Genomic DNA, 14686 nt, shown 5'->3' on the forward strand with positions numbered 1-14686 from the left:
GTTTTCAATATTACAAAACAAGGTAATTTTACACAGTAAATCACTTCACTTATTTAATTACTACAGTGTTAGGGTTTTCACTATCGTTACGTATTATATTTAAAAGAAAAACTGAGTGTTGATGATACTGACCAGAGTCAATGGATTCAGAAATTCCATTCACGGATTAATACATACCAGAGTACTCACATTATTGCTTAGATGCATGAGAAAAGCCATCACTGCAAAAAAAATTGCTGGAAAAAGAAGTAACGTAATCAAAAGCACAAATTTCTAAGAAGATTCTCAAGGACTTGGAAAAAAAAAAAAAAAAAAAGGTAGTTTCTTTCTTTCAAGTATTTTCTCTTTAATAATTACTTTTTAGGATCCAGAAGCAGCTAAGCTTTGGCTAAGTGCTGCTTTCTCAGAATCCAAACACAGAATTACTGTCATTTACCCCACATGTAGGCAAGCTGAGTTATGCCTCAAAAAGTTACGAGTGTGACATATGCCTGGCCTCCATCAGTCAATGCAAAGTAGCCCATTTCTTTTCTTTAAATGTCAGTTCAGGTCCTTTAATTACCAAACTGAATTTTCTGGCACAAAATTAAATTATCTACTTAATGAAAGGTTGAATCTTTAACTGCTTGCTTTTTGGGACATAGTAATGAGATGTCTGTCAAATACCCATTACTAATTTTAACAGATTCTGTATTGTGCTTAGATCAATATTAGGACAAAACTCAATTCCAATACCAAAATCCATAAAAATTAGGGAAAAGAGCTAATTTCGATAGTGTAAACCCAAACATTTCATGTAGATAGAATGAGCCCACCACCATGACTATATTGACCATTCATGTAATGTTGTGGCAGGGAAAGAGAAGTTATAATATTGTCGCTGTCGGTGCTATTTAAGCAAACCCCAGCCTCTACTCACTGTAAGGCTTACAAGGCAATGGCAGAAAAAAAATATTAAAGGGGAAAGAGAGTGAAAAACAGGGGAAAAAAGAAAGGAAAAAGACCAAAACTATTGAAATAGAAATTAAAAAAAGAAAATAGGAGAGAGACTCTTGGGGCTAGGGGAAGCAGGCATGTGGATGAGTGGGGGACACACCAAACTCATCAATTAAAACCCTTCGAAATAATTGAGTTTGTGACAGAAAAGAAAGAAAAAGAAAGCAAACCAAAAACCCCAATTTTTTTTCTCTCTCTCTCCCTCTCTCTTTCTCTCTCTGTCCATTTTCACTTATATTTTTTATACTAATTGGTTCTGCTCAAGTACTGTGGGACTTGGGTGAGAGTCACAACTCACGAGCCAAGCAAAGGGGTAACAGGAAAAAAAAAAAAGCAGAAGCTAGCTCCATTTCTCCTGTCAAGAAACAGAGGTCTCTGTTTTTCTTCTTTCTCTCTAAGTTTAGCGAGACGATGCCTAGACCAGGCCCCAGACCTTATGAATGTGTTAGAAGAGCTTGGCACAGTGATAGACACCAACCCATCAGAGGTTCTCTCATTCAAGAAATTTTCAGGTTCTCTCCTCTTTTCTCTCTCTTCATGTTGTGTTTTTATGTATATGCTTGTGTTTTAGTCATGTCACCGTTGTCACCAATTTTTGGAATTTTGATTAGAGTTGTCAATGAAGTTCATAGCTCTGCAACTAAGAAGAACAAGGAATGGCAAGAGAAGCTTCCTGTTGTTGTTTTGAGAGCAGAAGAAATTATGTATTCCAAAGCCAATTCTGAAGTAAAAATTCTCTTTTTCAGTTTCTCTCTTTGATCTTTTCAATTATTCCGTCAATCTCATTTGAACTTTTCCCCATTCGGTTGTTGTCTATTGCATATGACATATACAAAATCATAAGAATCAATCAAGTCAACTGTTCATCTGTAAGGCTGAGTTTGAAGTTCTATGCTTTGGGTCCTAAACATTTCCAATTAAAGATTCAAACTTTATGCATTTATTCATTGCCTGGGCACTCCTCAAGAAGTTTTTGATTTGTTAGTGGATGTAGTTACTGTTGTTATATAAAGCTTATGCTTTGGCTTCTAAACCTTGCATAGGCTGAATATATGGACCTTAAAACTCTTTGGGATCGGACAAATGATGCCATTAATACAATTATTCGGCGTGATGAAAGTACTGAAACTGGAGAGCTTCTTCAACCTTGCATTGAAGGTACTTACCCATTTTACTCTCTCTGGATTGGAGTTTTTGTGTTGCTTTGAAATGAACTTAGTTTCAATTTTCATGGCTTGATGTCAATTACAAGAAATATAGTTTGTAGAATAGATGCTTGAGATTTATGAAACCATAAGAGAGACATTTGATGAATTTGATTATATTATAGCAGTTATTTCTCAGAGAATTTCTATAAGATTGACTCACAATATGTATAATCATTTTCTTTTTATTCCATTACTGTTCAGCTGCTCTTAATTTGGGATGCACTCCAAGAAGAGCCTCCAGGAGCCAACGAAACTGTAATCCGAGGTGTTACCTTAGTCCTAGCACTCAACAGCCTAATTCTTCCTCTCCTGGCATAGTAAATGACACCATTCGAGCAAATCATACAGCCAGCCCGCAGTGCATTCCTAATTATTCTAACTTCATAAAATCCACAATCATGAATTCAACCCAATTGGGTTCAGAATTACAAAACCTTATTTGCCAAAACATCAGTATCGCTTCTAACAAATTTCTCTTTCGAACTGATAACAGTCGTCTATCTAACTACAACCAGTATTTTCCCATGGAGAATCGTTCTGTGTCAAGCTTGTACTCAGTTTATCCCTTGTACTATGGAAATTGTCTAGACCACCAGAATGGTTTAGGAATTCTTCCAAAAACTCTTCCTAGCATCTTGGAGCCTGTCAAAGTGGGAATTGAGCAAAACCTCTTGTCTTGTAATGAGGATGCGATTGCTAAAATAGATCAAAAAGATCCCATAGACAAACCAATTGAACAACTTGAAATTGGTTGTGATCTATCATTGCGGTTGGGCTCTCTTTCAGCTGCTTTGCCAAGCATGCAAAACAGACATCTCCAGGATGTAGAAGATGTTGGCTTTGGTCATTCTAGAGAGGGGATTAAGTCCAATAAGATGCCACAAATGGATAAGGAGCTTTCTCTCTTCAATAGAGGCAATATGGATTACTCATCAGATTCATGTCCAAGCGAATTGGGTAGACATGATAGTCTAGATGTGATGCTCAGAAAACGCAAGGCAGTTTTTGGTCACCCTGTGGATGATCAGGCTTATCATTGGCAGCCTAAGCTTCCATGCAATGACTTGACTGGCAGAATGAGAAGTGTGGGTTCATAGACTGACAGATGCTACTTGACTGGCAGAACAAAAGTGCAGGTTCGTAGACTGACGGGTTCTTGCTTCTGTTTGTTTCTTCAAACTCGACATGCCTTAATGATATGCCTTGAGCATTTTTGGTAATTTAGCTGTACTTGGAAGTTTTCCTAGCTCTAGGTAATGCTAAGCTGCTAGCTGAAATATTGTAAGAATGTAAGATGTAAATAACCAAATGTAAATTAGAAAAATCTTGAAGAAAGTAACAGAGGAGGCTTGTGCTTTTGCAATGCGCAGAGGAATATTTTATGCAACAACAAAACTGATTTTGGAACCTAGATGAACTTGTTAAACCTTTTATTAATATTTTTTACCTTAGACAAAAGATAGTTTGGGAGTTTATTATGTTACTATATGTCCAATTAGCTTAAGTTTTACACTGACACATCCCAAAATCACCTAGTTGTTGCCCTTGCACTTGAGAGTTACCTATAGAGTACGGTATCTATGTGGAAAGGATGATGAAAATTTGTGTCCCTTAGTAAACCTTAAACTTAACTATTAGAAGAAATAATTCTGGGTCATTTGATCTGTACTGGCCCCCATTCTGACTGGTCTGGTTAAGAAGTGGGAAAGAAATGATTAATGAATAACTGGATAGGGCTTTTTGTTTGTGTTAGTGGGGGACAAGAAGGCGTCTCATGCCAAATCTTAGAATTATCTTGGATATGTGCTTGGGGGTTGTGTTGTGGACCCCTTTCCATTTGGTCTAATTAGCAAGGGGATAAGAACTTTATGTTTGTACGAGTGGTGATTAATATTTGTAGGTATTAGGTGCCTATTACCCATTTGTAGGGCCGGATTCTAAATTTTTAAGTCATTCTTCTTGCCTTTAGCCCAGTTTATAGCTTTGTACGTGGACCATTTGGTCTTTGTAAGCTTCCCTTTTAATAATTAGTTGAGTCAAAAAATATGGGTGGAGTAAGTTCATTCTCAGCATTTTAGCTTCAACTACATGATGGTGCTTAGGGAACCAGCAGCATCTTCAAGTATGGGAGGAAAAAGTAATGGAACTCTCAAAATTCCTGAGGAATAAATAGTTGAAAAGTTATTGGAAGGGAAAAAGATAGGGAGATGCTTGCTCGAGAGTCGCATAGTTGTATTTATCTAGTGTGAGAACTTTATGGCTTGTTATCCAATTATATGCATTCTGTGCTGTACTTGCAGCATCATAGAAAATGAAAGACCTGCCATTTATTTTTAGTGTTTTTAGTTCTGCATTAAAAGCTATTTCATGTATATAATAAATAACTTACTTCTACAGGAGACCGTAAAACTAGGAAGGCTAGCTAGTTAAAGATTTTTTAGTGAATTGAGTAATTGACATGAACAAAAAAACTACATTTTGTATTACAATATTCTCATACTTTATGAAATAAGCTCTCACGAAAACAATTGTATGATGTACAAAATTCAGTTACACTAGTTAATTCACTCACCACTTGAGAAGCAAGATGAAGTAGGAGATGTCATTGAAGAGGAGGAGGAAGAAGAGCTGTAGTGGAAATCTATCTGCAATCTCTGGAGGAGAGAGAAAGTTGAAACTTTTCTCTTTTTCTCTTCTTCCTCAAGTTCCTTGAGTGGTATAGCAGCAAGGAATCTTTTGATGAACTCTTTGCAGCATTCTTTCCCTTTGCAAATAATCTCTTGAGTATCTTGCTCATCTTTACCCTTCTCTGCTGCTGTCTGTTCCTCCGAGTCAATTTCTTTCCTCACTTTCTCGTACATTATTGTGGACTCATCAAATTTTAAGATGTATGCTTGGTTACATCCCTCAAAGAGCCTCTCTCCTAATGAGTCGATAATATAATAAGCATCCAAATCTGCTTTCAACACGAAGAAATGATCATTCCAACTAACTATATACACCTTATGATCATATTCTTCAGTGATGCTACTTATGTCTTCCCATATATCATCAAAAGACATGGCTCCTTTCAAGTTTTCAAATTTTTCAGGGTTGAATATTGCAGTGAAAGACTTATTATGCAAAATGCTCAAAGGTCTAAGATCAGCTTTCAATACTGTCTCGAGATCGAAATGGTTATCAGGGAATGAGTTCATGTAAGCCTCATCGTTGCAAAGCTTTTGCCATTCTGAGGATCCTTCTGCTATAAGGCTGTCAAATTGTGATTTTGTTGGCATGTACTCCTTGTTTGTTTGGAGCCAGTGGGCAATGACAGTAACAAGCGTTGAGCAGGCACTCTCTCCGGCAGCTTTTTGGCTTCTTTGATCAAAGGAAGCGAAGAAAACATTGGCTTTTAGTTTTGCTTGCCCATCTCTGCTGACTAATTCTTTCTTCTCCCAGTCTTCCCTGCTTGCGATGCAGTTGTCATCTTTCTGCAAATGTTTTCAGGACAAGCTTTAGGTCTAGAAGGCACTAATTTAGGACTCGGTCGTTTGTCTCGTAAGTTGTAAATAAAAAAGTAGAGAAATTTACCTGTGGTTTTCTTCTTCTAGACAATACCAAAAAACGCCGTTGTTTTGCCCATAAAGAGAGCTTCGATCTGAGACTCGAGTTGCGCTGAGTCCATGCACGTAAAGACGATCCTGACTCTCCGATATCCGCATTGTTTGCATTTTCGCTTGTGGTAATGGACTCATTTCCAGATAAGCCATCCGAGATAGATTGAGTTGACTCATTCGAGTCAGAAGAGCTATCCGTATCTTCTTTATCGATATTCTTTGCATAGGTTGTTCCACAGTTTCCACTACTGAATATTCCTTCTTTGTTATCGAACTCGGTTGAGTTTTGAACGATCCCATCCGCTGCTGGCTCAGTAGAATTTCTTGCCTCGGGAAAGCTTACGCATATCTATCAGAAACCAACAATTTAAAGAAGGAAAACAGGCAAAAATTAATAATAATCAGTAGTTGATTAAAGACCAGGTCATTAACGACTGTATAAATGTTAAAAAAGAAAAGTACGATTTTTGAGAGAGGGAAGAAAAAAGGAAAAAAGAAGGTAATTAAACTGACCGAAAGTGTAGCCTTGCTGACAACTCCATCTATCTGCAAAGCAATGGGTAGCTTTTTCTCTATTTCAGAATCAGTACTGGAACCCAGTTCTCCCATATTCAATGAAGCTTGCCCCACCGCTTTCATTTTTGTCTTCGACTTTGCATCCTCACCCTACATTTTATCACCATGGTTGTTATTTACCATCAAACTTTAATTAAGTGCAATGATAACTATCGTAAATTACTCAAAAGAAACTATAATTAGCAGAATAAAACAAAACAACTTACGTATATAACTTTGAAGGATACAGCCCATGAACCAAAAGATTTAGTATCATCTTTTGACGCAATCGAGAAATTACATATATTCTCAAATTCCTCGTTCCATTCAATAGGCTCTCCTCCTTTTTTCAAGAATTTATGACTGCTGTAATTCTTTGGCCACTTCGTAACTCTATAAAATGGAACTAATCTACTCTTTGGCCCTTTCCATTCCATTTCCACAGCAACTATTCTTTCTTTTCCAATATCTTCGGTTTCTTCTCCAATAACAACTCCTTCAAGCTTTAATGGCTTCACCTTCACATGGAGCTTCTTTGTCGATCCTGGTAGCCATGACGACAACTTCTTCATCTTGTTTGCTTAAACGTAGTAACTGTGTTCGCTTATTTATGATTTTTTTTTTACTTACATGTTAAGAAAATAACAGCAAATAAAAGACGAATTTTTTGTTAGCTAGTTTTGTGTATCTGTATTTTCCTTGAACGTTCATGGCTAGCGATGGAAATGGTCAGGTTCTTGTTTCCGTGTGGACCTCCACGTTTTTAAGGATACACCCGCAGTAAATAGGAGCCGCCTGATGTATTATGCCTGCGGGTTAAGTATTGGCAGTTCTGTGGAGCGTACTGCACCCGATCGTTCCTGTTAGAGAAGCCAGAGTGGAAAGCGGTGGTGGGGTTGTGACACGTCATCCCGGACAGAATGTTGAACACGTCGGATACGAGCAAGAATTGGCGGGAGGGTCTGAACACGTCATCCTAGACTCCTAGTAAGTTCTGGACAAATGAAAATGCGTGAGGTGTCTGAACTTGGAAGAAAAAATAAACTACTACCAGGTTTTCGCTTCGCCACGCGTCTCATGACAAGTTGTTTTCCGCACGTGGGAAAATGAAATCCCCAACCAGACACCATCTATGTTACAGAGGAATATTCCGCACCGGATGTTTTAGCCCTACCACATTGTCATCCGGCGGTTTAACCAGACGTGTCACTTTTCTCACGTGGGAAAGTCGCCTGGCGTTTGCATAGATAAATGTCGTTCGACCTTGTGTTTTTAACTAGAGGTGTTCCTTAAAACGACAAGTCATTTGTAAATAATACTTACCTCTTCGCGAGTGGTGTGTCTTTGACAAACGACAAAAACAACCATTCATTTGACTGATATGCATGACGCGCCATCCAATGACGGGCCATTTGATATTGGGCCAAGTTTGATGATGATTTGGGCTTAATTACTGGCTCAATGATAAGCGGTTCAATATCATAAAAAAGCAGTTTGACCAAATTGCAATATTTCTTGATAAATATTATTATTTTATATTTAAAAAAAAAAAAAAGAAAAATTAATGCAAGTGGACGTTAAATTATGACATTGAGGTACAATTGGACTAATTCAAAATGCAATGCTTTTAATGTAAATAATTAATTTCTTGTCACATTAATATAAAATGGGTACAAAGTCAATTTGGGGTCACTTATTTCAACGAAATTTGCTTTTTTTTTTTTTTTTTTTTTTTTTTTTGGTTGAAGCTTGTAAGTTTCAAAAATTACCTAAACCATTTTTAATGTTAAGTTGAAGATTGGCTTCCAACATTTTGACAGAGTCATTTCGATTTCTTCACCATAATAAGTGTTTAACTACCTTCTAATTTCACCCTCTTTAATCAATTCTCCAGCATTATAAAGTGTCTGTTTCATAATATATCTATTTTTAATATCTGAAAAATTGAATAATTCAATCAAATTTGCAACAACTTGGGTTGTAGAATATTAATTATGCACTTATTTGGTGGATCATGACCCTACCATTATGTAATTTTAATATGAGAAAAATAATTCAATTATTATGAATATATATATATGGGAAGCCTCAACCTTAATTTCAACCCATGTCACCCCCAGTCGACCTAACCCAAAAAATAAATAAATAAATAAATCATGCATGCTACCATTTCCATGCAGTTGTTAAGGAGATATATAGTTATGCATTAATTAATATGATAGGCTGATTCTAAAACAACAAAATCATTTATATATATATATTATTGTAATTTCATGCATGTGATGTGCATACTAAAAGAGAATTGATTCCGTCGAAATAGAATAGAATAATGAAATTGGAAATGGACGTACATATATCTCATCATAATATCATATAATTGAGTTTTCAGTTGAGATAATAATTAATTAAAATAAAACTTCATGGTAGATTTTTAAATATTAGAAAATGTCATAATAATTTGAGTTCCTTATATTATAGTATTATAACAAAATGGAGTTCATTTCCATTTTAAACTGGATTATGTCCAAATTAAGGTTTTGTCGTGGTAGGATAGTGAGAAAGGAAGGAACTCGAATGAAACAGAAATATATATGAATGAGCAAGAGCAACCCATGTGACCAACCCATCAAGTGCTGTCCTTTTTCCACGTGTATCAAACACTCATTTATGGTTGCAAGCAAAATCCCAGTTGCTGACCTTCAGGCTGTAATAATACTTTAACCTACACCTCTAAAATGTGGGATGAGATGAGTTTTTGATTTTTTGAAAGAATGGGTACTTTGGCTTTTGTTTTCTTGGAATTGGGAAAATATAACAGAAGATGAGGATCTTGTCCAGCTTAATCCATGTCTCTCTCTTCCCTTGTTTAATTAACGTTTTATCATCATTAATTAGCCTTTTAAGGTTCTTATTTCAAAATCAGTTTTAGCATATCAGAATTTTAATCCTCGTAATATATAGTTTAACACGTACGGGTCTTTTGCTGTATTTAAGGTTTTTGGCTGCCTGTAGAAGCATCTCTTTTGTCTATTTGTCTTCTTAACATTCGCATGCATGTGATCATGTATTTATACCGTATACATACATTCATTTTCTTGTGCTAGGGTTAATATAATTGAGCAACTAAATTATTTATTTATTTTTTAATAATATTTATAGAATATCAGTTGTTGTTTGTTTGTTTGCATGTGAGAAAGGAGGTTTTGGATAGCTGGCTAATGCTGAATATTTGCTTATCACGTGCCTCCAAGTTACTTTCATTGCCCAGATCTTGGTTTAAATAAATAAATAAATACTAATTTCTTTTTATAATATAATTTTATTTGACAGTATTGAATTAAATTTCTAAAGTCTAAACAACTAATTAGACTATATAATTATTTGTAAAAGGAAAATGAAAATAGAAGCTTTGGTTGGGTTGGGACCCATTAATCAAGTTGCTGAAGACCCTATTCCGTAGGGTGTGAATAGTTGCAAAAGCTTTGACTCTTTCTCTCAAGCCCTCCAACCCTGCATTTAATTAAATCTCAACCGTCACAGAATTTTCAAAGACTTATTCGACCTTAATCAATTCAATACCAACATTTTGTTAATTGAAAAATATTTAAAAAATAATTATTAAATACCTTATCATACCGTCTAAATAAATTGACGCGGTGAATAAATACACGTCATGAAGTTAAACGTTCTAATGAAAATTTATAAATAAAAATCTATTATAAAAAAATTAAATCAAATGAAATTAATTATGACGATGACGGGTGTAATCATTATAAAACCATGTCTCCTTGCAACTTTAGTTTATTCATTTTTGTTCTAAATTTTTATACAAAAATACAGAATATGAACAATTTTGATGAGCATGTAGAATTGATAGATGGTGGGGATAAGGAGAAGCAGGCTTATTCAATGTACTTGGCTTTTAAATATTTTTTTTTTTTTTTTTGAAAGGGGCTTTTAAATATTTAACAATACATAATTTAAGCCATCTCCTCTCCAAAACGACAGTGATTTTTGAAGAAAAGTCCTTATGATGACAATTTCCAGAAAAAAAAAAAAACAAAAAAGAGTAAAGACCAGACAAATTCAAGGTGTTTTTGTAGTTTTTAAACTCTGAAAAATTCAAAACAATTCGACATCAGCCTACTAATTAATTATTTAGTCTTTGAATTTTATTTCAACTTATTATAATTGTTTTATTGTTTAGTAAAATTATTTATTTATTTTTGAATATAATTATTTTTTTTATTTGAAGGTATCGTTTTTATAGTTAAATGAGAAATTAAATTGTAATTATATATAGAGAGAATGAATGTGAAGGGCTATATTGAAACCATATATTAAATAGAAATAAATATTTATCAAATATAAAATATTTAACTATATAAAAATAATATTTTTTAAATGGAAAGACTAAATGATGGATCGATAATTTTTCAAAGGTATATAAAATAAAAAAAAAGGCTCACTTTGGTTTTTTATAGATAGGTAGGTGTTTTCGAAAATGATAAAATTCAAAGGTAACGTTTAGAATTTAAAAAAAAAAAAAAAATTACACCTCTTCTCCGACAGCAAAAATGACGAATAAATCCTTAGCCTCCAAGTAGCGACTAGCGAGTCAAACATGGAGCAAACAGGAACAGCATTAAAGCAAGAAAATTTAAAAATTAAAAAACGAGTCTGTCAATCCACGAAAGAACCATGTATTTGATTGTTGATGAGCTACCTTGTAAATATATTCACCTCAGATCTCTTCTCTCTTCTGGAAAAGACCAGAGACCCATGTCTGCAATTCCACTTTTTTCTCCAACCTCACCCCTGAAAACCAGGGGAGAGCTTGTTCTTGCCTGTTGTCTTTAATCTCTCTCTCTCTCTCTCTCTCTCTCATTTAACTGCTACAGGACAATTCAGTTCTTCTGAATCTTGTTCTTTTCACTTATCTCTTTCTGCTACTTGGTCTCAGATTATGGGCCAAATAAAGAGAACTCCTCAATTATCATTGATGGTTCTCTTCTTCTTCTTCTTCTTCTTCTTCTTCTTTTAGTGGTTATCTCATGGACCACTGAAGTGAAGGGTACCCATCAATGGTAATTGTTGATTCCGTACTTTATTGTCCTGAAACAATTGATAGATGCTGAATTAAGTGTTTGGTAGTAGTTTTTAGGTCTGAAGCTGGTGCCTCAATACTAAATTTAGATGCCAAGTGAAATCATGTGATCTGATGTCTCCTCATTTGCTTATTTGTCTAGCCAATTTGGAACTTAAAGTTTGGTTTTTGAATTCGAGATAAAGGTGAAGGAGAAAAGTCTTTGATTGTCCAATTCACGTGTGAATATTTAAAAGGTGTGTTTTCATGCTTGTCCACTGATATTAAATCTTGTTATTCTCGCAATTCTATCCACTCTTTTCAGTTTCCTGCTATCTTTTTCTTAGTAACCTGAAAATTTATTAGTTCAGGAATTATTATCTTATTATGTCTTCCGCTGTGATTTCTATCTACAGCAAATTTTTGGTTTTTGACGTAATGACTGAGATTGATTGCAGAATGCAAAGTTAGAAGGCCTTTTTCTGTGTGTCGTCCTTCATTTATTTGCAAATTTCCCTTCTTTTCATCAGTTGATTTGTGCTTCGCATCCAGATTGACCTTTGATTCTGCAAATCCTAGCAAAGTTTTAGGTTCATTGTGCAACCATGGATTATCAGTGTCTCATTCGCTTGATTGGCTCCGTTTTTTTGGTTTTTCTCCTTCTAGTTGAACTCTGTATGGCTGGTATACAAAGTATTGGAGAAATTTATCCGGGGTTTCAAGGGTCTCAGATGAACTGGATTGATAAAAGCGGGTTGTTTCTTTTGTCTAATAATTCAAATTTTGCTTTTGGCTTCCGACCCACTCAAGACACCACTTTATATTTACTAGTTATCATGCACATGGAAAGCTTACATGTTATCTGGTCTGCAAACAGAGGCTCTCCAGTTGCAAATTCTGATAATTTCTTCTTTGGTGAGGACGGTAAAGTATCTCTAAACAAAGGAGAAACTCCAGTCTGGACACCTGATATTGGAGGTAAAAGGGTTTCTGCGATAAAATTGCAGGATTCAGGAAATCTGGTTTTGCTTGGGAATGATAGTAATATAATTTGGCAGAGCTTTAGCCATCCCACGGACACCCTAATATCAAACCAGGAGTTTCAGGAAGGAATGGAACTTGTCAGTGATCCTAGCTCTAATAACTTGACCTATGTCCTTGAGATCAAGTCTGGGGACATGATTCTTTCTGCTGGGTTTCGAACTCTACAGCCTTATTGGTCAATTCAAAAGGAAAATGGTATTCAGAAAACCATTAATAAAGGTAGTGGTGCAGTCACTATGGCATCCCTTAATGCAAATTCATGGAGGTTCTATGACAAAAACAAAGTGTTGTTGTGGCAGTACAAGTTTGCAGACGAGAAAGCTGCAAATGCTACCTGGATTGCAGTTGTTGGAAATGATGGCTTTGTTTCTTTCTACAATCTTGATGATGGAGGTAGTGCTTCATCGACAAAAATACCAAGTGATAGTTGCAGCAGGCCAGAACCTTGTGATGCATATTATGTTTGTTCTGATAACAATGTATGCCAATGCCCTTCAACTCTTAACAACCTTCAAAATTGCAAAACAGGAATTGTCTCTTCATGTGATACTTCAAAGGGTTCAACAGTGCTTATGAGTGCTGGAAATGGGCTCAACTATTTTGCGCTTGGGTATGTTCCACCCTCTTTAAAAACCAGTTTGGAAGGTTGCGAGTCCTCTTGTCGCAATAACTGCTCATGCCTGGCTTTATTCTTCCAGAACAGTACCGGTAGTTGCTTCCTATTTGATCAAGTAGGAAGTTTCAAATCTGACATGGGTTCTAGTTTTGTCACCTACATTAAAGTCTTGAGTAACAATGCTAATAATGGCTCCGACAATGGCTCCAATAAGGGTTCTCCTACTGTTGTGATAATAATAGTTGCTGCAACTTTACTTGTCATTTTTAGCCTACTTTATGTGGCATTTCGATACTACAAGAGTAAGAAAAGGTTGCTAGAATCTCCTCAAGAGACCTCTGAAGAAGATAATTTCTTAGAGGGTTTATCTGGGATGCCAATTCGTTATAGTTATAGAGATCTTCAAACTGCAACTAATAACTTCGCGGTGAAGCTTGGACACGGAGGATTTGGTTCAGTCTATCAAGGAGTTCTTCCTGATGGAACACAACTGGCTGTGAAGAAATTGGAAGGTATTGGTCAGGGGAAGAAAGAATTCCGAGCTGAAGTTAGTATCATTGGTAGTATTCATCACCACCACCTGGTTAGGCTTAAAGGCTTCTGTGCTGAAGGAACTCACCGTCTGCTTGCTTATGAGTTCATGGCAAATGGGTCTCTGGATAAATGGATCTTCAAGAGAAACAAGGAAGATTTCCAATTGGATTGGGAAACAAGATTCAGTATTGCATTGGGAACAGCAAAAGGACTAGCTTACCTCCATGAAGATTGTGATGTAAAGATTATTCATTGTGACATAAAACCTGAAAACGTGCTTCTTGATGATCATTTCCTTGCTAAAGTATCAGATTTTGGGTTGGCAAAGTTAATGAATAGAGAGCAAAGCCATGTTTTCACAACCATGAGAGGCACCAGGGGATACCTTGCACCAGAATGGATCACAAATTATGCCATATCAGAGAAAAGTGATGTTTATAGCTATGGGATGTTGTTGCTTGAGATTATTGGTGGAAGGAAAAACTTTAACCCAACCGAATCTTCTGAGAAATCCCATTTCCCATCTTATGCTTTTAAGATGATGGAAGAAGGGAAACTGAGAGAAATCCTTGATTCAGAGCTGAAATTCGATGAAAACGACAAGAGGGTATCGACTGCTATTAAAGTTGCATTGTGGTGTATACAAGAAGATATGGGTCTGAGGCCATCAATGCCCAAAGTTGTCCAAATGCTTGAAGGTCTCTGTCCTGTTCCTCATCCACCAACTTCTTCACCATTGGGTTTTCGCCTCTATTCGAGTTTCCTTAAATCAACAAGCGAGGAGGGCACTTCCTCAGGATTTTCAGAGCACAACAGTGACGCCTACCTTTCTTCTGTGCAGCTTTCTGGTCCAAGATAGCATTCACTCACAATTTGGGGGATACTTATTTAGATTTAGAGTCGAGCTATTCATGTATAAATTTCCCACAATAGTCCTGTATATTAGCTAGTACACTCAGCAGTTTTGCAATAATAGCTGTTAGTAAAGCTGGTCACTTGTTTCTGCACCCATTCATTATTGCTCTGTAAATAACAGGCGTGATTATTA

The 14686-nt window shown here is 35.9% G+C and overlaps 3 protein-coding genes across 7 annotated transcripts; 2 read left to right on the forward strand and 1 right to left on the reverse strand.

Moving 5' to 3' along the window:
- Positions 1 to 922: 922 nt before the first annotated feature.
- On the forward strand, positions 923 to 3567 carry LOC105637632 (histone acetyltransferase). 3 transcript variants are annotated; one of them, XM_012221165.4, is made up of 4 exons: positions 923 to 1508; positions 1608 to 1722; positions 2040 to 2154; positions 2406 to 3567. In XM_012221165.4, the coding sequence occupies exons 1-4, from the start codon at positions 1408 to 1410 to the stop codon at positions 3299 to 3301; spliced, it is 1227 nt and encodes a 408-aa protein (XP_012076555.1). In that variant the 5' UTR covers positions 923 to 1407; the 3' UTR covers positions 3302 to 3567. The 3 variants fall into 3 exon arrangements, with proteins under 3 accessions (XP_012076555.1, XP_089580982.1, XP_012076556.1); XM_012221166.4 differs by having other exon boundaries at positions 927 to 1508; positions 1622 to 1722; XM_089724856.1 differs by lacking the exon at positions 1608 to 1722 and having other exon boundaries at positions 925 to 1508.
- Positions 3568 to 4630: 1063 nt separating this feature from the next.
- Positions 4631 to 7035, reverse strand: LOC105637633 (EEIG1/EHBP1 protein amino-terminal domain protein). The gene is made up of 4 exons (XM_012221167.4): positions 6586 to 7035; positions 6317 to 6469; positions 5778 to 6152; positions 4631 to 5677 (listed from the first exon to the last, which is right to left on the reverse strand). The coding sequence occupies exons 1-4, from the start codon at positions 6928 to 6930 to the stop codon at positions 4769 to 4771; spliced, it is 1782 nt and encodes a 593-aa protein (XP_012076557.1). The 5' UTR covers positions 6931 to 7035; the 3' UTR covers positions 4631 to 4768.
- Positions 7036 to 11008: 3973 nt separating this feature from the next.
- SD2-5 (S-domain-2 5) lies at positions 11009 to 14647 on the forward strand. Of its 3 annotated transcripts, XM_089725035.1 has the most exons (3): positions 11010 to 11445; positions 11608 to 11701; positions 12111 to 14647. In XM_089725035.1, exon 3 carries the CDS (start codon positions 12122 to 12124, stop codon positions 14495 to 14497), a length of 2376 nt encoding a protein of 791 aa, XP_089581161.1. In that variant the 5' UTR covers positions 11010 to 11445; positions 11608 to 11701; positions 12111 to 12121; the 3' UTR covers positions 14498 to 14647. The 3 variants fall into 3 exon arrangements, with proteins under 3 accessions (XP_012076558.1, XP_089581160.1, XP_089581161.1); XM_012221168.4 differs by having other exon boundaries at positions 11009 to 11701; positions 11861 to 14647; XM_089725034.1 differs by having other exon boundaries at positions 11009 to 11445; positions 11608 to 14647.
- The last annotated feature ends 39 nt before the right edge of the window (positions 14648 to 14686 follow it).

Source organism: Jatropha curcas, chromosome 8, assembly GCF_041381405.1.
Source record: "Jatropha curcas cultivar XTBG-Jc1 chromosome 8, XTBG_Jcur_1.0, whole genome shotgun sequence".
NCBI lineage: Eukaryota > Viridiplantae > Streptophyta > Magnoliopsida > Malpighiales > Euphorbiaceae > Jatropha > Jatropha curcas.

Excerpts from the sequence above, each read along its gene's own strand:
- LOC105637632 (XM_012221165.4), top strand. The coding sequence starts at position 1,408 with ATGCCTAGACCAGGCCCCAGACCTTATGAATGTGTTAGAAGAGCTTGG. Across the intron at positions 1,509-1,607 it reads CTCATTCAAGAAATTTTCAG|AGTTGTCAATGAAGTTCATA; the intron begins GTTCTCTCCTCT and ends AATTTTGATTAG. Across the intron at positions 1,723-2,039 it reads ATTCCAAAGCCAATTCTGAA|GCTGAATATATGGACCTTAA; the intron begins GTAAAAATTCTC and ends AACCTTGCATAG.
- LOC105637633 (XM_012221167.4), bottom strand. The coding sequence starts at position 6,930 with ATGAAGAAGTTGTCGTCATGGCTACCAGGATCGACAAAGAAGCTCCAT. Across the intron at positions 6,470-6,585 it reads TATCCTTCAAAGTTATATAC|GGTGAGGATGCAAAGTCGAA; the intron begins GTAAGTTGTTTT and ends GATAAAATGTAG. Across the intron at positions 6,153-6,316 it reads TCAGCAAGGCTACACTTTCG|ATATGCGTAAGCTTTCCCGA; the intron begins GTCAGTTTAATT and ends GGTTTCTGATAG.
- SD2-5 (XM_012221168.4), top strand. The coding sequence starts at position 12,050 with ATGGATTATCAGTGTCTCATTCGCTTGATTGGCTCCGTTTTTTTGGTT.